A 22,352-nucleotide genomic window follows, 5' to 3' on the forward strand; every position below is an offset into this window, starting at 1 on the left:
TACACCTGTATCCATGGAAGTGATTGGAACACCTGAATTCAATGATTTGGATGGGTAAGTGAATACTTTTGGCAATACAGTGTTCAGTAGTGTTAAAAAAAAAAAATAGCAGTGATTTTAAAAAAGTGAATAAAGTGCAAAATCATTATAATAACTTATTTCCATAAATGCAAATGCACTGAAAATACTACACTTTCAATTCTAAATCAAAACATTAACAACATTTAGCCAGTTTGTGTTCATCCTTTACAGAAAGTTAAGAAAAATGAATATTAGGCTGTTCAAAAAAATAGCAGTGTCAGCATTTTTCTTTAAAAACTCATATACATTTTTTAAAAAAAATGTATCTATAAACTGAAAAAAATGTTTGGTTTCACTTTACTTTAAATTACTGAACTAATATTTAGTGGCATAACAATTGTTTACAAGATCTGTGTTGCATGGAGTCGACCAACTTCTGGCACCTCTGAACAGGTATCCAGTCCAGGATGATTAGACGACATTCCACAGTTCTTCTGCATTTTTGGGTTTTGCCTAAAAAAAAAACATGTTTCAGACATCAGTCCACCAGTTCTCTATGAGATTGAAGTCAGGGGATTGTGCTGGTTACTCTATTACCTCAATCTTGTTTGTCTGTAATCAAGATGTTTTGGGTCATTGTCATGTTAAAACACCCATTTTAAGCACATTTCTTCTTCGACATAGGGCAACATGATCTCAAGTATTCTGATATATTTAAACTGATCCATGATCCCTCGTATGTGATAAATAGGCGTAACACCATGGTATGAGAAACATCCCCATATCATTTTGTACAACCATGCTTTACTGTCTTCACAGTGAACTTTGGCTTGAATTCAGTGCTCGGGGGTCGTCTGACATACTGTCTACAGCCACTAGACCCAAAAAGAACAATTTTGCTTTCATCAGTCCACAAATGTTGAGCCATTTCTCTTTGGACCAGTCAATGTGTTCCTTGGCAAATGTTAACCCATTCAGGACACGTCTTTTTCTTAACTGGACTTTGCAAGGAGTTCTTGCTGGTAAATTGGCTTCACTTAATCATCTTCTGTACTCACTGGTAACTTCAGATGTTCCTTGATCTTTCTGGAGGTGATCATTGGCTGAGTATTTGCCATTTTGGCTATTCTTTGATCCATTCGAACAGTAGTTCCATGCTTCCTTCCGTATCTTTCAGGTTTTGGTCGTCACTTCAAGGCATTTGAGATTATTTTAGCTGAGCAGCCAATAATCTGCTGCACTTCTCTGTATGTTTTTTCCCTCTACAATCAACTTTTTAATCAAAGTATGCTGTTCATCAGAACAATGTCTGGAACAACCCATTTTACCCAGTATTTCAGAAGGAAATGCGCTATGACCAACCTGTGCAACATTTGCCCCCCTCCTACCTTAAATAAGGGCCAAAATTGACACCCGTTCTGACAATGACTACACCAATTGAACTCCTCACTGCTATTATTTTGAACAAGGCCCTTTCAATCAATGCTTCGATTACTCAGAATGAGTGGCATGCATGTCCTAACTGTTGGGTTTGTTTTGTTTTCATTACTCTACTACACTAAATTATTTGCGATGTAGAAATATCACTTCTTCTAAAAACAGTGATATCAGGTTAATGATGTTGGACTGCTATTTTTTTGAACACCACTGTATATTAAGAACAGAAAACAGACAATGATTGTCCAGTCTATAGACTAGTATATAATTACAAAGTTATCAAAGGTGACTGCAGTGGATACTTTGTACTGTTTCACATGACAATCAATCCATAGCAAACCAAATTTTTTTTATTGCTTTCTTTATTTGAATCAGAATCACAGTGCATTCAACTGAAAGATGTTAATCAGCAGGTGGAATATTGGTGAAAACAGGTGAAATCTTGGTGCGTCCAGTACAGCTGAAAGTACGTTTTAGAGCTTTCCATGCTCGTCTGAGGACAGCCCATGCTCCTTTCTTATTCTTGGTTTTGGTGCCTTTGAAACACAGAAATAAATAATTTATACAGATACATATGAGGGCAAAACTATGTGGAGTGGACACCACCCCTAATGATTAGTCACTTCTGCTACATCTATTGCTAACAGGTGTATAGGAATTAAATAAGGTAAATACGGTTTTAACATTGTGGCAACAATTTAGCGAAGTCCTCTTTCTCGTTTAGCGTGATTATGCACCTGAGCACAAAGCAAGATCTATAAAGACATGGTTTGACTAGTTGTGTTTAAGGAAGCTCTAGCTGTCTACACAGAGCCCTGGTCTCAACCCAAATTAACACTTGGCATGAATTAAACTTGGATTGCTAACCAGGCCTGATATCACCGAATTTATTGAATGAATGGACACACATTCCAACAGACACACTCCAACGTACTCCAAAATATAAGAGTGTATGATATAAAAGCTACAAAGAAAACAATTTAGTATAAACGCCTATGGTTTTGGAATAGATTGTCCAACAAGGTCATGGTCAGGTGTCCCAATACTTTTGTCCATATAGTATTACTGAACTTAAGTTTGCAGCAATGATTCATGTAGCATTTCACAATTACTTACTAGCTGATGTTTTCTCCACTTCAGAAGCAAACTCGACACTTTCAGCTTCCTTAGAAGGCACAATGATGCACCTAACAAACAAACATACCATATATCCAGTTTTACTCTACACAAAACACTAATGCAAAGTTCTACTTTTTTAATGTTATTTTTCTGCTTACTATTAACAACTTACTCTTTAGATATTTTACTGGAGTAAATCGGGTCAGATGGACCAGACCAAGCAGATATTATAAAGCATGAATCCAAATCTTCCTCTACCAGGTCACTGCTCTGGTTTGGGATCTCATTCTGTTTCATTTTAATAAGAAGAAACACAAACAGTGGTAAGTTCTCAGATAATTAGGTGGCATTTAAAGTGCTCATGTTAAAGCACTAATAATATAGTACCATTACCAAAAAAAACTCTCTCTACAAGAATACAAGCATCTATGAACCACACACAGTTCTAAAGTAAGTGAAATTAGCAGACAACCTTTGATTTCAGTTGGTGCTGCTGTTCTAGCTGGAGTTCTTCTATGATCTCCTGTTCTAGCTTTTCCAGCGCATCTCGGTGGCTCACCTCCCATGCCTGAGAGAAAAAGAAAAAAAATCTTATTAATAGTTTCAGTGCCACTGTTTTGACAAATCTCACAGATAAAGTATTTTGTCTTCAGTAATGAAAGTGTATATACATTTCAAACACTAATACTTTTCTATCTATGTCTTTAATGAAAGGATAAATGTATATCTAAGTACAGATCACAATTTCCTAATTGTTTAAAGTCTTTGTTACTTTCAAGCAATGATATAAACTTACCACATTCAAATTACAGATGGGATCCAAGGTTTCCTCAAGCCTTCACAAAAAAAGAACAATGTCATGTCAATGGAATGTAATTTCTTTACTAAAACAGTTAATCTAAATACCCATTAAGCACTGTACTAAATGTAAAAACCTACATGCTTCTGAAGGCCTTTTCCCCTCTCTCCATAATCCAGTCTCTCATATCTGGACACGTTGTGTTCTCAGGAATTTCACCTGCCAGTTTAAGGACCATGAACTCTTTCAGCAGACCCCTCTACAAGAGATTATTGTGTGACATGACTGCAGACAAGTGCTGTGTGAGTGAGTACATCCATTAAGAGTGGTGCCAGTATAATGACATGAGACAAACTTTAACTGGGATTCTGTGAGCATACAATATAAAATGAATTTATAATTGAATTAACAAATTAGGGTGTATGCCAGTTGTGCCATTAAAGCTAAATGTACATACATACACAGTACAGTCACAAGTAATATTCCTGCATTACATATATTGGCAAACGTTTTAATTATGCACATATTTTTTTTTCTTAGCCAAAGTAAGATTCTTTATCTTTATCAATTTGTTTTAAAGTGACTAATGCCCTGTTTAATAAAAACCTGAGACAAAAGCACAATCCTCCTTGTACTCCAGTATCCCCACCACACTAAATTATTACATACTCTGCAGTATAATATTACACAATTTAAAACTCAACTCATACTTCTGAAGAAATTAAATGCATCTTATTGTTGACATTACCAGTTCTTGGTGGAAACACTTTTCCCAGCTCATATCCACATTTCTTAAATATTCTTTGTACCGCTTGTACTCTCCCAGAGTGCATAGCACCTGAAATAAAACAAAAAACTAGTTTAGACTATGCTGAATCAACATACAGTAGTACCACTCTTCTAAAATCTACACATTTTTTAGCACAGTAAAACAGACTTATGTATATATGTTTACTATACTATATGTATATGTTTTTTGCTAAAATGCTTAAATCATAGACGTATCCTATTGACACTAGCTTTTGTATGTTAAATCTAAAAGAGTAAAACATTGTTTAAAGTTAATAACATGTTCCTTAAATTTATAAGTGCCTAATATCAGTGCTACTATCTACTTTGTTATCATGTGTAATGAGGCCCTGATTAATTAGTTGTTGTTTCCTCTCAGGCTGATAAAAGAATGTTTTCAGGTGTGGATCGTGCAAGTTGTTGTAGGTCATTCCAGGTATGTTGGGATCCGACAAGTCAAAATCTGGAGGAGTCCTAAAAAACTGTCAGAAGAATCCAGACGATACATTAAATACACAGACACAAAGCTTTTTTCCTATGCAGCAATCTTATCAAGCCAAATGTTTCTAGTGTTTAGATTAAAACTGTTTAAATACTCACACTCTTCCCCAGTTTGCTCCTGGAGTAGACTCCAAAATACCGCTTAGGTATGGGACTGTGAGGTTTTTTGTCATCAGACATCTGAAAAAAAAAAAAAAAAAAAAGATTAAATAACAATATCAAATATAAATCAGTGGTACTAATTTAAAAAAATACATTCTTTTTTGTATTGTCTGTTAACGAAGCCTATCCCAGCTTTTTAACGGGCACACTAACACCCTGGACGGGGCGCCAGTCCATCTCGGGGCAGATACACACACACACCCATTCACCTATAGGCTAATTCAGTGTCTCCAATTAACCTGACTGCATGTTTTTGGACTGTGGGAGGAAACCGGAGCTCACGGAGGAAACCCACGCAGACACGGAGAGAACATGCAAACTCCAAAAAGAAAGGACCTGGACTGGGGATCGAACCCAGGACCTTCTTGCTGTGAGGCGATGGTGCTACCCACAGGGCCCACAATTAAACACTGAACTAGTTAAATTCAAAGTTTGTTAGATTACATGGCACATTTGCTTACTCATAAATAACATGCTGCATGTTGTTTGTTCTACCTGGTGTTAAAATAGTAATTGTATTACATTTACGGCATTTACTGAACACCTTTATCCAAAGCGACTTACAATACAGTATGAGCAATTGAGGGTTAAGGGCCTTGCTCAAGGGCCCAACAGCAGCAACCTGGCAGTTGTGAGGCTTGAACCAGCGACCTTCTGATTACTAGTCCAGTACCTTAACCACTAGGCTACAGTTTTCCCTGTATCAGGGGTAGTTGATAGTATTTATAAACAGTCCTAAATCCTGGATTTTTTAAAATGACGGTAACAATGTTGAAATACTCCAACATTACATATTTAATTATTGGACATAAAACAAACAAATCAAATATAATTTTATATAGACTATTTTTACAGGTTAACCATTTTAATTCAAACATGCTTAACTGTACCACACTAAATAAGCAGATATTATAGTAGATTATACTTACATTGTTTGGTTTTCACCCTGTTATGTTCAGCTGTAAACGAATCGGTTGTTACTCTGTGCAGTGAGACAGAATAAATGAAGCAGCGCGTCTGATCCGCTCACTTAAATAGTGCTGCCTATTGTGACGTCACAGATAAAGTGAGGAACGTACATTCCAGCATCACCGCTGACGTCTACTCTTAATGTTAAGCTGGCAAAAAGGGTTAAATACGGCAAAAAACACTGCCAAAACGGTGGCATTTGTGGTTTATTATGAGTACAACTGTATGTAACTCGCTTCTAATATTATCAGAAGGCAAGAAAACATGGGAGTAATGAGAGAGAACTGAACCACAGGTTAAGACGCAGTTATTTATTACAAAGTAAAACACAAGCTATATACACAGTCAAATATGTATCATTTAAACCGCCACCCAATAGTTATACAGACATCCCAAGTTGCAAAAACTCATTTCAGGGAGGTACCCCAGGACCCGACCCCAGGACCCGACCTCCTTCCCAGCCCAAAAAAAAAATGGAGCTGCTAACTGAGCTACTAAGCTAACTGTTCGCGTCACAAACACATTACTGTGTACTACATAGTGCACTAGATAGTGTGAAAGATAATAGATTTATGTTTCCTACATAGTGCACTAGAATGTATATTAGAAAAGAATTTATGTTCCTTACTTAGTGCACTAGATAGTGTACTAGATAATAGACTTATGTTTCTTACATAATGCTTTAGGTAGCGTATTAGTTAACAGCAGGGCTCTCAAGTCTCACGCATTGAGCGTGAGACACACGCATTTCAACAAGCTCACACGCCACACATGGTATTTCTCACGCTGAGAAATGACTATATCCTATCCCACACACGAGTCAAAGGCAGACTACTCTGCGCTCATACAGCTGGCTTGAATTAGCGACCTATCGGCCAATCAGAAAAATAGAATTTCTCAGCCAATCAGAAAATAGAATTTCTTGTTGCTGGGTGAGGAGTTACTGAACTACCAGTTGATGGACATCCCTATGCCCCAAGACCCAGCCATGTTTGACATTGAGGCTTTCTGGGGGAATATGACCTTACTGAAGAATAGGATAAGAAATATTCAGCACACGCCCATTGACATGAGCAACTTAATAACTGCAAAAATATGTAGGAGTGTAATTAGGCTTCCTTGGTTCATTTTTTTGAAGGTGCGGGTATGAGCAGATGTCCGAGGCTGATTGCCAAACTGGTATTAGTTTTGCCACACTCAAATGCAGATCCATGGTGGGGCTTAATAAAACCAAAACCAGGAACGCGTTGGCTCTGGATGGAACTCTGTCATCCATCATGACCGTGAAAATGGCTGACATTGAACATTGTCTGTTTTTTTTGTTTATTTGTTTAGAAAGGCATAGCTAAAACTTAAAACTATTTATTGAATATTACAGAATTTAGTGTAAAGTGAAGAGACAGTGACCACTGCAGTTCAAGGGGCCCATTTGAGGCAATTTTTTTTCATCAGCTGACGACCCTTTTTCCCCACAACCCTTATCACCTAACGAAAACATGTACGCCCGGAAAGAGACATCGACAGAACAACCTCTGACAACCCCCCTACCATCTCACTCCAAGCTAACTTGAAAACTTGAGAGCCCTGGTGTATTAGATAACGCATTCATGTTCACTACATAGTGCACTAGAAAGTATAACTAGATGATGATTTGTGTTCCTTACATAGTGCACTAAATTGTATATCAGATCACAGATTTATGTTCCCTACATAGTGCACTAGACAGTATATTAGACAATTGATTTATGTTCCCTACACAGTGCGCTAGATTGTATATCAGATAACGGATTTAATACACGATCGGGGAATAAAGTCTGTGTCGCCTGTGTGCACGCGCGTGTGTGCGCTCTTGCCCACTCGTTCTAGATTCCGGGAGATTTTATCTGACTTGTGGGCATCAGGGAGCCACTATGTATATGCGGGAGACTCCCGGAACTTCCGGGAGACTTGGGATGTCTGGTTATAAACACTGAATGCTAATAATATAAATAATATGATATGCTACAGCTAAGTGGCTAATAAAGCCAATGCTAACCGCTAACGTGTCTTAAAGTTAAGTGATAAATGCTGAATCCGACACAGAAAAATATAACTATACCAGACGCTCATAAACTGAAGTAAACAACAGAATTAGTGAAGTAACATAAAATAAAACAGACACATTGTAGGTACAATGTTGTACACCGGGAAAACAGACTGAAGGAATATACAGTTCTTAACCCGATTTTAGTAGTTTCAGCTTCTCCTTAGATGTTTTCTCTGCTTGATGCATGCCAATAATTTGACCCTTCTGAAACAGATTAACATCTTTTCCACGACCACAGGATGTGTCTTTCCACATGGTTGTTTAACAAATGAGAAGCTACTCACTGCATCAGTTAGGGTTAAATAACTTGTTGCCAGCTGAAACAATCACCCATGCAGTAATTATCCAATGGGATAATCTTACCTATTTGCTTAGTTAAATCCAGGTGGTGACCTTATTAAAGCAATAAGCCACGAGAGGCCGTGCATTACTGTGATTTTAGCACGGGGATGACATTTTTGGCACGACGCGAAGCGGAGTGCCTAAAACTTCTTTCCCCGTGCTAAAATCATAACAGTAATGCACGGTCTCGAGTGGCTTATTGCTTTTATAAAACGGCGTTCAACATAAAATATAATAAATACAACAATGTTTAATTCATAAATGTATTTATTGTGTATAAACTTACAATAAAGCATTCTTCCGCGACGCAAAATAGTTCGATTAACAGTGTTGCTAGGCAACATGAGGGCGAAAATAACATAAATTTTTTTCTATTCAGTGGCGTATTAATATGGAATGATGTGAGGTGGTCATAGGTGTGCGTTTATCGGGGATTTTACAACGGCTTCGAACGCGGCTCAGCCAATCAGATTTTAGGACCGGAACCATCCGTTTTATAAATATTAATTTGACGCGTTTTCCACGTTATTAAGATTTTTTTTATTTAAGAAATGTGACCTTTTTGACTAATAAATGTGACCTACAATCTCAGGTACTTGTTTTTCAAATGTTATATACATATATATATATATACTGTATATATATATATATATATATATATATATATATATATACAGGGGTTGGACAAAATAACTGAAACACCTGCTTTTAGACCACAATAATTTATTAGTATGGTGTAGGGCCTCCTTTTGCGGCCAATACAGCGTCAATTCGTCTTGGAAATGACATATACAAGTCCTGCACAGTGGTCAGAGGGATTTTAAGCCATTCTTCTTGCAGGATAGTGGCCAGGTCACTACGTGATGCTGGTGGAGGAAAACGTTTCCTGACTCGCTTCTCCAAAACACCCCAAAGTGGCTCAATAATATTTAGATCTGGTGACTGTGCAGGCCATGGGAGATGTTCAACTTCACTTTCATGTTCATCAAACCAATCTTTCACCAGTCTTGCTGTGTGTATTGGTGCATTGTCATCCTGATACATGGCACCGCCTTCAGGATACAATGTTTGAACCATTGGATGCACATGGTCCTCCAGAATGGTTCGGTAGTCCTTGGCAGTGACGCGCCCATCTAGCACAAGTATTGGGCCAAGGGAATGCCATGATATGGCAGCCCAAACCATCACTGATCCACCCCATGCTTCACTCTGGGCATGCAACAGTCTGGGTGGTACGCTTCTTTGGGGCTTCTCCACACCGTAACTCTCCCGGATGTGGGGAAAACAGTAAAGGTGGACTCATCAGAGAACAATACATGTTTCACATTGTCCACAGCCCAAGATTTGCGCTCCTTGCACCATTGAAACCGACGTTTGGCATTGGCACGAGTGACCAAAGGTTTGGCTATAGCAGCCCGGCCGTGTATATTGACCCTGTGGAGCTCCCGGGAGAAACAGGAGAGTTGAGGTGCACATTTAATTCTGCCGTGATTTGGGCAGCCGTGGTTTTATGTTTTTTGGATACAATCCGGGTTAGCACCCGAACATCCCTTTCAGACAGCTTCCTCTTGCGTCCACAGTTAATCCTGTTGGATGTGGTTTGTCCTTCTTGGTGGTATGCTGACATTACCCTGGATACCGTGGCTCTTGATACATCACAAAGACTTGCTGTCTTGGTCACAGATGCGCCAGCAAGACGTGCACCAACAATTTGTCCTCTTTTGAACTCTGGTATGTCACCCATAATGTTGTGTGCATTGCAATATTTTGAGCAAAACTGTGCTCTTACCCTGCTAATTGAACCTTCACACTCTGCTCTTACTGGTGCAATGTGCAATTAATGAAGATTGGCCACCAGACTGGTCCAATTTAGCCATGAAACCTCCCACACTAAAATGACAGGTGTTTCAGTTATTTTGTCCAACCCCTGTATATATATATATATATATATATATATATATATATATATATATATTTGTCATAATATTGAGACTTTTATGTCGGTGACATGCTTCCATGTATAGTCGTATAAAGTACTCTTTTTCATATGAGGAAAAAAATAGTTTATTTATTAAGCTTTCTCAATAGGAATGCTGACGTCTGGATTAGAACACTACCAAATGATATCGTTACTGCACACTCTAGCACGTAGTTTGGGACGCAGCCTAAATCCACTACAGTGCATCATTATAGGTTACCGTGTAGAAACAATATTGACTTTAGAAGTACTGCTCTGATGTATTATGGTGGGTTGAGTTATTGTTGTATGGAGGGACATAGTAGTTCAAGGCTATATTTATTGTCATGGTTATTTTTAAACATTAAATTAATTTATCGTGATTTTTAATCACAAAAATTGCACTGCGACGTAAAAATAAACATTTATTACAAGAAGCATAGATGGAGCGCACGATATTTAGACTTCATTTCCCAGGATCCCTATCGACTTGGACAGCGTGTCGAAAAGCTGCATGAGTTTCAGTTGCATGTCAACTAGCCAGCAGTGCAGTTATTTACATTCTTCTTTATAATCCAGTGCACTATTTTATTGTGTTATTAATATAATAAGAAACATGGCGTATCCGAACTGTTCTTTAAAAGTGAACAGAGAACTGCTGGACCCGAGCTTTGAAAGTTACAGACTGTCATTAGACTCAATTCCATCTTATAATGTAGAACTGGACGCAGGTAAGAGAAAATACATTCATTCACTTTTATTTATGTTAACTGTATTTACAGTATAATAGTTTATATAATTAGTGGATCAGTTGTTCTGGTTGATTTGTAAAATTCGTTCTAATTTCATGCAATGTAAATGATATAAATGCAGTCTACTTAAACTAGAGTAAGGTAATGTTTACTATGGAAGCACTTCTTCTAACTGCCTTAAATGAATGGTGTCTGTTTACACTCATTATGTTTGTATTGTATGTAGCACTTGGATATATGATAGGATAGAGTGATTGCTAAATGGTTGCTTATTGCATTAATACATACATGTAGACCCAAAACAACATGTTTTTCATATGTATTAATGTTTCCATATTCCAACACCATAATTTAATGGCTCGCACACGTTCCAAAAATGTTGGGACAGATATACAGTATGTTTACCACTGTTACATCACCTTTCATGTACTTCACTCTTACTACAAAGCCACACTGTTGTAATATGAATATTGTGACCTGGCATTGTCCTGCTAAAACAAGCATGGGCATCCCATATAAGATACTGTCTAGATGGCAGCATATGCGGCTCCAATACACAGATTGGGAAAGTTAAGTGTATTCAGAAAGACCTTTTGAATTTTTGCAAACTATGTCCAAGTCTGAAATATAAACATATTTTTTGAGTTTTTAAATAACTAATTATAGGTAAGAAAGAACCCCATAGTATTTGGGCTGACAGTTCAAATTTTAACCTGACAGTGACACTGGGGTTGCCTAAGCACAGACTTAATATCCCATTTTAACATCTATGGAAAAAACCTAAAGATGGCAGTATACATACAATTGTCATTCAGTCTGTTGGAGCGTGAGAGGATCTGCTATTACGAATAGGATAAATTGCACAAATCCAGGTGTGTTAAGATGTTTTTAAGATTACTAGCAGCTGTAATTGCTGCCAAAGGGGCTTTTACAGTGTTGAATAAATAGTGTAAATAAATATTTCAGTAATTATGTGTACACTGATAGTTAAACATGGCAATTATATCTATCTCTCTGTCTGTCAGTCTGTTAACATATTTGATGTATATGGAAATTAATATACAGTGCCTTGCAAAAGTATTCAGCCCCCTTGAACTTTTCAACCTTTTGCCACATTTCAGGCTTCAAACATAACGATATGAAATTGTAATTTTTTGTGAAGAATCAACAACAAGTGGGACACAATCGTGAAGTGGAACGAAATTTATTGGATATTTTAAACTTTTTTTAGAAATAAGAAACTGAAAAGTGGGGCATGCAATATTATTCAGCCCCCTTGCGTTAATACTTTGTAGCGCCACCTATTGCTGCGATTACAGCTGCAAGTCGCTTGGGGTATGTCTCTATCAGTTTTGCACATCGAGAGACAGAAATTTTTGCCCATTCTTCCTTGCAAAACAGCTCGAGCTCAGTGAGGTTGGATGGAGAGCGTTTGTGAACAGCAGTTTTCAGCTCTTTCCACAGATTCTCGATGGGATTCAGGTCTGGACTTTGACTTGGCCATTCTAACACCTGGATACGTTTATTTGTGAACCATTCCATTGTAGATTTTGCTTTATGTTTTGGATCATTGTCTTGTTGGAAGATAAATCTCCGTCCCAGTCTCAGGTCTTTTGCAGACTGCAACAGGTTTTCTTCCAGAATGGTCCTGTATTTGGCTCCATCCATCTTCCCATCAATTTTAACCATCTTCCCTGTCCCTGCTGAAGAAAAGCAGGCCCAAACCATGATGCTGCCACCACCATGTTTGACAGTGGGGATGGTGTGTTCAGGGTGATGAGCTGTGTTGCTTTTATGCCAAACATAACGTTTTGCATTGTGGCCAAAAAGTTCGATTTTGGTTTCATCTGACCAGAGCACCTTCTTCCACATGTTTGGTGTCTCCCAGGTGACTTTTTATAGATATCTTTGAGAAATGGCTTTCTTCTTGCCACTCTTCCATAAAGGCCAGATTTGTGCAGTGTACGACTGATTGTTGTCCTATGGACAGAGTCTCCCACCTCAGCTGTAGATCTCTGCAGTTCATTCAGAGTGATCATGGGCCTCTTGGCTGCATCTCTGATCAGTCTTCTCCTTGTTTGAGCTGAAAGTTTAGAGGGATGGCCGGGTCTTGGTAGATTTGCAGTGGTCTGATACTCCTTCCATTTCAATATGATCGCTTGCACAGTGCTCCTTGAGATGTTTAAAGCTTGGGAAATCTTTTTGTATCCAAATCCGGCTTTAAACTTCTCCACAACAGTATCTCGGACCTGCCTGGTGTGTTCCTTGGTCTTCATGATGCTCTCTGCGCTTTAAACAGAACTCTGAGACTGTCACAGAGCAGGTGCATTTATATGGAGACTTGATTACACACAGGTGGATTCTATTTATCACCATCAGTCATTTAGGTCAACATTGGATCATTCAGAGATCCTCACTGAACTTCTGGAGTGAGTTTGCTGCACTGAAAGTAAAGGGGCTGAATAATATTGCATGCCCCACTTTTTAGTTTTTTATTTCTAAAAAAAGTTTAAAATATCCAATAAATTTCGTTCCACTTCACGATTGTGTCCCACTTGTTGTTGATTCTTCACAAAAAATTACAATTTCATATCGTTATGTTTGAAGCCTGAAATGTGGCAAAAGGTTGAAAAGTTCAAGGGGGCTGAATACTTTTGCAAGGCACTGTATACACGTACAACTAACGTGAAAGGTTTACATTTAAGGGACAAGTACATCCTTGCAGTCCTGAAACTTTAATAATTTTTTCAGCTGTTCTCTTACTGTGAGTGAATAACTTGAAAACAGTTCTTTTTCGTGTTTCGATTTTCTGCATAAAAAGTAAAAAATAGGATAATTTTTGCCATAAAATTAAAGCTCTACCTTGCTACTGCGCAAGAAAGAATCTTCCACTGTAAAAAGAGCACGTGTTCCTTGGTAATCTCATTCTCATAATGAAAAACATTTCTCCTTTTTTAGCTGTGGCAGAGGTGAAACTGAAGGACACCCAGTATACTCTGGACCATATGAAAGCTTTTGGCATGTACAACTATCTTCACATTGATCCCTGGTATGAGGAGAGTGTTTACTTCATTGATTGTAAAAGAAGAGTGCTCAGCCTGACAGTCACGTTGGTAAGTTCTTCAAAAAGTTTCCTACTGCAGTGATCAACACCAAGCAGGAATTATCAGGAAATATTCACTAAGCTCCAAGCCCTTTTGTTAATGTAAGCTAATGTAGAGATTAGCACTCTAAAATATTTTATATTTTGCCTCATTTCCAAAAGTATGTGGACAACCGTTTTAATTATTGAGTTCAGGTTCAATTACAGCCACAACTTTTGCTATAAAATCATATATATACACTGATCAGCCATAACATTAAAACCACCTCCTTGTTTCTACACTCACTGTCATTTTATCAGCTCCACTTACCATATAGGAGCACTTTGTAGTTCTACAATTACTGACTGTAGTCCATCTGTTTCTCTGCATGCTTTGTTAGCCCCCTTTCATGCTGTTCTTCAATAGTCAGGACTCTTCCAGGACCACTACAGAGTAGGTATTATTTGGTTGTTGGATCATTCTCAGCACTGCAGTGACACTGACATACAGCAGCGCTGCTGGGGTTTTTAAACACCTCACTGTCACTGCTGGACTGAGAATAGTCCACCAACCAAGAATATATCCAGCCAACAGCGCCCTGTGGGCAGAGTCCTTTGACGACTGATGAAGGTCTAGAAGATTACCGTATTTTGGAATAAACTTGAATGACTAGTTTTTTGTCCAGCATTCATTTTTAACTAAATGGGTACAAATATGCCATGTACATGACAGTGCAGTCGGTCTAGATATGATCCATTATCAATTTTTGAAACACCCTACACTGCCTTCTTAACACTCCTAAACAATATAAACACCATATAGTCTATGGGGGAGATCCCAATGCAGTGGACGGAGGCAACAGTTATCCCACTCCCCAAACTAGGTAAGGATCACAGGGACTCTAACAACTACTGTTACATAGCTCTGACAAGCTGCATTTTCACAGCCATGAAAAAGATGGCACCACATGGTATACTAGAACAGCGTTTCTCAATTTCTTTTTTTTCCCTCTTACACCTCGTCTGTGTTCCAAAAAAAAAATTTTGGGACCCCCTAGACATGGGTTATGATATTATTCTTATGCTTTTAGCACGGATGACAAAAGGTATTGTGATTTGCATCCACAACTGAATCGTGATCTTTTTAATTGCTGTCTGTTGACCTTAGTACTGTTGTGGTGGGCAAATCAAATATGTGTCCGTTCTTAAAGACCCAACAGGCAGTTTAAAATAGATCTATATGACATCACAAGAAATCTCCCATATGGCAATAGCCTAATGATTTTCTTGGCCCATAGTGTTCTTTTTATTCATTTCAATTAAGTGCAATGGGACCCCCCTCTAGGCTTACTGATTCCCCCTAGGGGGCCTAGGCCCCCTGCTTGAGAAGCACTGTACTAGAAATGCAGCAGATGGGCCTATGGGGATAACTACATATCTTCAAATCGAATTTCCTAACAGACAGAAAGTTCAAGGTCATGGTAAAGAACAAATACTCAGACTTGCATATACAAGAACTTGGTGTCGCAAAGCAGCATCTTGACATTGAACCCTATTCAGTATCAAAATTAACAATATTGCACAATCTATCAACCCAAACATCATGAGCTGCTTGTATGTAGACTAGATAATAGATACAAATTCTCACAGACACTAGGAGGGGGGCAGACCCACAGCTACTGAACTATACCGACCAGCCTCAGCTGGACTACAGAGGCACCATTTATGGAGCTACAAATCTACCTGCAACATTTTATTACCATCCACCTCCAAGGATTTAAACCTAGGGTTGTATGGAACATTGCTCATTAAAAGCCTGGACGTCGAGGCAGATGACCCTCCCCTCCATATCAGGAGACAATGAATAGATCTAGTGTACCAAACTCCAAGGAAATAAACAAAGCCCAGCATTTCAAACTATCTCCCACAATCAGTCCACACATCTGAACAACTCGAAACCAAAACAGATAAAACCATTCAGACAACGAACAAGACCAATCCCAGGTACACTAAATATCCAGAAGGGCGGCACGGTGGCTCAGTGGGTAGTACTGTCACCTCACAGCAAAAAGGTACTGGGTTTGATCCCCACGTGGGGCAGTCCAAGTCCTTTCTTTGTGCATGTTCTCCCTGTACCTGCGTAGGTTTCCTTCGGGAGCTCCCACAGTCTAAAACATGCAAGTGAGGGGAATTGGAGACACAAAAATGCTATGAGTGTGTTTGACATTAAACTTGTGAAATGATGGGATGTCAAGAAACCAAAAAGAATTTCAATCAGAAATCAGTGTACATCCCCACTCAACGTAAACAGTTCTCTATTATCAGAGAAAAATACCCACGACACCGAGAATCTACACAGATGGCTCCAGAACAGATACGCACGGAGCAGCCTACACCACCACTGACCATCACCACATCATCCGCCTACCACAAAACTGCTCCATTTTTACAGCAGATACTTACTCATTATTACTTGCCATTAAATTTATACAAGATAACTCCCAGAAGACCTAATCTGTTTGCATTCCAAATCCTGTCTACAAGCCATGGAATCCCTTACAACAGAATCCCTTACGATAGAGAAAACAACTAACAGGAACAAACGGAAATACCAACTAATTCTCTGCTGGATCCCATTTCCCAGGAAATAAAAAGGTGAACAGTTGTAGCCTAGCGGTTAAGGTACTGGCCACTACTGTCAAACATGTTCAAGGTTTGCAGATGTTTCGGAGTTGCTTTGCTACTTCTTCACTCTGTGTATGGCATCATGAAATCTAAGGATTACCAAAGGATTTTGGAGCACAGTGTAGGGCCCAGTGTCAGCAAGCAAGATTTTTTTTAATCAGGACATTGACCCAGACCATGCAAAAATGATCCAAAAATAGATTTAAATCCCATTGAATACCTGTGGAAAGATCTTGAAACAACAGTTGGCTGTAGGCACCTTCAAACACAAGAACTAAGTACTGGGCTCTGATTACTGGTATTATGTTTTATTTCACTTCTATACTAACCATGGAAAATGGGGTAATTAGACTGAAAACATATTGTCAAATACTTTTCATTACTACTGAATATTCATAATATGTCGTTATTGATTGGACTTTTTAATTTCTCCTTTTCAGCATTTTTGACCACTTTGTACCAAACTCTACCACTAGATGGCACACCAGCTTTATGCTGGTTTCTGTTCAGCCATTCGTCTTGGTTTATCCCGTTTTTAAATAGAGGTTGAATGTGCCATGTTCTGTTTTCTGCTCTCATATCAAGCATACAAGAATTGGCAGTCAAACTAGAATCTAAAGCTTTTTCCTAAACTGCATAATTTATAGCTTATGATGTCTGTTATTCAAGGTCAACATCTAAATTGCTATGGATAAATAAAAATAACTGACTAAAAATCCAGCATCTTAAGGTAATGCTGGATTTATTATCTGGTGAAATAGACACTGTTAAGACACGTGATACAATAAGTCAGCAAGTCGAAATACAAAGGTGAGAGGTTTAAACAATACCACAGTTTAAAAAAGAAAAATGCATTAAAAAAAGCAGTCTCTACAGTATGTAATGTATGTAATTCTTGTATGCTGTTGGCACCAATACACCCCATAACCTGCTAGACACTAGCATTTGAAGTTTGCATTGGGGAATAATTAATGGTTCTTTTTATCCTTTGATGGAAAATACTATGTCCATTACTTGCACCCATCTTGTTATATTTAATACCAGAGCATGCTGGTTTTTAATCCACTGTTGTCTGAGGGATCGAAGCTCAAGGCCATGAGGCCTTTGTTTTTTTTAGCCCTGCCATTTACATAAAAAGATTTCTTTTTGTTGTCTAAATCTCTTAATTATATTATGAGCAATAGGGGGTAAAATCTTGAAATCATTTGCAGTCGTGATCATTTCATCATCATTTGACCTGGAATTCGACTCCTGAACGATTGAGCTTTTTGTTAATACTCCTAATATGTACCCAGCCATGTAAGCATTCCATGTTACCTGTTTATCTGTGTTCTTTCCACAGACTTTAAACTTTTCAGTCTTGCATTGCCTCTATCACAGCTTTTTTAGAATGGGTTACAGATTTAAACACAGATTAACATTTTTTTCATTTTGACACAGTGGTGCAGTACACTAGTCCACAACCACTAGAATCCAGGGTTAGAATCCCCAGGAGTGCTATTGTCTGGTCAGGTGTCTACACACAGACATGATTGCCTGAGCCCCTGTGATGGATTGCTGTCTTAACCACATATGTTTCTGCAATACACCTAGTTATTCCGGGAAGACCGGACCCACCACAACCCTGTCCAGGATACAGCAGTGGTTAAACATAAAAGTATTTAAATAAAAAAAAATCTAAAGGTATAAGATGTGGGTTAAAAAACTTAATTTTATGAGATAAATGTTGTTTAAATAATGATTAAAAAGTGAAAGATGTGTCTTGAGGAATCTTTAAGCAGATCAGCAGCAAATTACTTTAGTTAAAGGCTGAAGCATTTAAAGCTTCATTTCCACCAGATAACTGCGGGTAGAATTATTATATGTCACATTAACTGTAAAGGGTAATTGTCTCGTGAAATGTTTATGTGTAAACACCCCAAGGTCTCTTCGTTACTGATAAAGGCAACCTGGTATTTACACTGACTCAAGCCAGACAGAAATAACTGCAGGCAGTTTGAGGGAGCACACTATAGAGGGAATTGTGAGATCATAAAATCTTGGAAGAAACCTTCATGAACATGTGCACACAAAATAACCTGGCTCAAAAACATTAAATCCAGATTGTTGTTCAAAGTTTGTGCTTTGGGTAAAGTGTCATAAATGAACCTGTCTGTATGGATGAATTCTACCACCATTGTTTTACATTGACATCTGCGGCAATTAGCGCAAGCTTAATTAAAACGACTTACAATTATGATAGAACACAATTTAAGCAATTCAGGGTTAAATGTCTTGCTTAAGGGCCAAACAGTGGCAACTGGGTGACTGTGTGGCTCGAACCGGCAGCCTTCTGATCCACTGAGCTCGCACTGCCCTGTCTTTTGGTGATGTCGTGGCAGAACACAATGCAGACACCCTGATATTCAAGGATTTAAAATGTACCCTGCATAGAGCCAAAGAATGGCCTGATAAACATGCTGGAACATTTAAACCAATTATTAAAATCAGGGTTCCTCATTAATAAATGTGTGATATTAATTGCAGTAAAAAGTGATGGCCAAAATGGGCACCAATAAACTCTTTAAATTACTTGGTAAGTGAAAGTCTGGTAACTAAAAACTACTCGGAAATCTAAAGACACTGGTGGAATCCTTATCGTATATGACTGGTGCATTGGTACTCTTATTAAGGTGAGAGTAGGCATAACCGGGTGTTAGGAGAGAAATGACCCGTAGCTATTTTGTTTGTTGTTTTAGGAAAGTCTTAAAGCTTGGTTTTTCTCACCCTGGTTCGTGGTTATAACAGCCCTCACTCTTTGGGCTTGTTTTGTCATACCATGTCTTTGTAGGTTGACATAGAGTAGAATATAATTTATTTGCCTTTATGTGTCATACATACACAGTCGACAGATCACATACACCCATACATGCTGATTGTCTTCCCTGGGGCGGAAGGGATCTTCCAGCAGGACAATGCGACATGTCTCATGGCTAGAAATGTCCAACATTGATTGAAAGAGCATGACCAAGACTTCCAAGTACTACCCTGGCCCTCTTGAACCCAATTGAGCATCTGTGGGAGCACCTTGATCATCGTGTTCACTTTATGGATCCTCCCCCATGCACCCTCCAGCAGCTGTGGGATGGACCGCAGTCAGTATGGCTCCAGATACCTGTAACAACCTACCAGGACTTTACTGAGTCACTCCCAGCCCATCTAGCTGCTGCCCATGCTGCACACGATGGTTACTCTGGGTATTAGCTGGTGGTCATAAAAATGTGACTCGTACTGTGTATGTGTCCAACAATGCTTTTTCCACATATCCCAGCTTGTATGGAAGTTGGGGTCATTGTATGGTGCCCCTAGAGCAGACAGGGTTAAAGGCCCAACAATGGCTGCATGGCAGAGCCAGGATTTGAACCAACAATATTCTGATTGACAGCCCAAAGCTCAATCCACTAGGGTACCACTGTCCCTTGTGTAAATGCTGAGAATTTTGGAATGAGATGTCCAATGAGCTCATGGCCATATGTCCACATACTTTTGGCAATGTAATTTATCTTGGAAAGGGCCTTAATTTTTTAGAAACAGATCATCAAGTTTCCTTTTTTTCCATTAACTACATTTTAGCTATACATTGTATTGATTGGGGGGCAATATAGTCATTACATAGCTTGTACAGATAGTGGACAAAGAAGCAAAGAAGATGCCGTGCCAAGTTTGACATTAATTTCTATAATAGTTAAAAAAAAAACATTGATCTTGAGCATTGTAAGCCATCATGATGGCTCATCGCTGTTATTCTAGTGAGTGTGGAGTGATTGCTGTAATTATACACTAATTATCCCTCTGGTTATGTATGCTCAGAACACATCAGATCTTCTGATATACACTGTAAAGCACAGCTATTAATCAAAAAAGAACAAAAGGTAAAATGGGAACCAGGTGATGGCTCATGTAGTACTCCATGGTAACATAACTAATTCCCAGTGGCTTTTCATGGCCTGGTTTTGAAATTACCACCTTGCTCACTGTGTGATAATTATTAATCAGGTGAGTTGTTCTCATTTTCAAGTTGGCTTTTTTAGTAAAGCATAATGAATCAGTCACGTGTCTGTACAGTTGTTGGAGTATAATGAAGCCCCTGTATGCTTCCAACATTTAAGGACCCTCTTTTTTTTTTACTGTGTATAAAGCACATGCACTTACTTACCATTATATCAGATACACCTACCATATACAACAAATAACAAAATTAACACAAAACTTGTACACGACCTTGCCTTTACTTTGCAGCGTATTAGGTATTTTTATGAATGTGTTGTTGCTAATTTTTGTTGTTTGGCTGCAATTTATAAAGCATACAATTCCTTACAATGTCATCACTAACCATTGGCCACTTTTCATCACAGCTGCATAACGCAAAGCACGGATTTTGGTGCCCAGAATGACGAGCTACTTCACATCTGATTGATGAAACTGTAGTTTGGCATTGAAAGAAGAAGTGAATTGGCCTCAGGTGCATGTACTTTGCAACTGAAATGCCCTAATTTACCCTCATATGCATGTAATTACCAAAAACATGGCATCATCATGATGTTTTTTATACTGGTAAAAAATGTTAACACAAAATGGTAGAAAATGTAGCTGTGTGTTTAATTTATTTTGTTGAACACTTAACTGATTTACTTTCAAGAAAAATGTAATTTAATTACATTTAATTAAATGCAAATGAATAAACGAAGTAATTCACTTCCCCTGCCATGCTTTCTTTCCACACGCAAATGAAGATGTGAAACACTTTTGTCTAGTCTGTTTGAGAAAAGCAGCACTGATTAATGTTTGTAAATACAGTGTATCACAAAAGTGAGTACACCCCTCACATTTCTGCAAATATTTTATTATATCTTTTCATGGGACAACACTATAGAAATAAAACTTGGATATAACTTAGAGTATTCAGTGTACAACTTGTATAGCAGTGTAGATTTACTGTCTTCTGAAAATAACTCAACACACAGCCATTAATGTCTAAATGGCTGGCAACATAAGTGAGTACACCCCACAGTGAACATGTCCAAATTGTGCCCAAAGTGTCAATATTTTGTGTGACCACCATTATTATCCAGCACTGCCTTAACCCTCCTGGGCATGGAATTCACCAGAGCTGCACAGGTTGCTACTGGAATCCTCTTCCACTCCTCCATGATGACATCACGGAGCTGGTGGATGTTAGACACCTTGAACTCCTCCACCTTCCACTTGAGGATGCGCCACAGGTGCTCAATTGGGTTTAGTCCATCACCTTTACCTTCAGCTTCCTCAGCAAGGCAGTTGTCATCTTGGAGGTTGTGTTTGGGGTCGTTATCCTGTTGGAAAACTGCCATGAGGCCCAGTTTTCGAAGGGAGGGAATCATGCTCTGTTTCAGAATGTCACAGTACATGTTGGAATTCATGTTTCCCTCAATGAACTGCAGCTCCCCAGTGCCAGCAACACTCATGCAGCCCAAGACCATGATGCTACCACCACCATGCTTGACTGTAGGCAAGATACAGTTGTCTTGGTACTTCTCACCAGGGCGCCGCCACACATGCTGGACACCATCTGAGCCAAACAAGTTTATCTTGGTCTCGTCAGACCACAGGGCATTCCAGTAATCCATGTTCTT

General features: G+C 38.6%; 2 protein-coding genes across 3 annotated transcripts in view; one reads left to right on the top strand and one right to left on the bottom strand.

Moving 5' to 3' along the window:
• Nucleotides 1-1,808: 1,808 nt before the first annotated feature.
• Nucleotides 1,809-6,252, bottom strand: LOC134309144 (uncharacterized). Of its 2 annotated transcripts, XM_062990777.1 has the most exons (10): nt 5,758-6,252; nt 4,766-4,846; nt 4,492-4,647; nt 4,125-4,214; nt 3,517-3,635; nt 3,374-3,413; nt 3,050-3,145; nt 2,750-2,865; nt 2,575-2,645; nt 1,809-1,994 (listed from the first exon to the last, which is right to left on the bottom strand). In XM_062990777.1, the coding sequence occupies exons 2-10, from the start codon at nt 4,844-4,846 to the stop codon at nt 1,861-1,863; spliced, it is 903 nt and encodes a 300-aa protein (XP_062846847.1). In that variant the 5' UTR covers nt 5,758-6,252; the 3' UTR covers nt 1,809-1,860. The 2 variants fall into 2 exon arrangements, with proteins under 2 accessions (XP_062846847.1, XP_062846848.1); XM_062990778.1 differs by lacking the exon at nt 4,492-4,647 and having other exon boundaries at nt 5,758-6,079.
• Nucleotides 6,253-10,736: 4,484 nt separating this feature from the next.
• Nucleotides 10,737-22,352, top strand: part of nudcd1 (NudC domain containing 1) — a 48,685-nt gene continuing 37,069 nt past the window's right edge. Inside the window, exons 1-2 of the mRNA XM_062990779.1 lie at nt 10,737-10,913; nt 13,893-14,047. Of these exons, the coding sequence (XP_062846849.1) occupies nt 10,799-10,913; nt 13,893-14,047 (270 nt within the window). The 5' untranslated portion in view covers nt 10,737-10,798. The remainder of the gene's footprint in view (nt 10,914-13,892; nt 14,048-22,352) is intronic.

Source organism: Trichomycterus rosablanca, chromosome 2, assembly GCF_030014385.1.
Source record: "Trichomycterus rosablanca isolate fTriRos1 chromosome 2, fTriRos1.hap1, whole genome shotgun sequence".
NCBI lineage: Eukaryota > Metazoa > Chordata > Actinopteri > Siluriformes > Trichomycteridae > Trichomycterus > Trichomycterus rosablanca.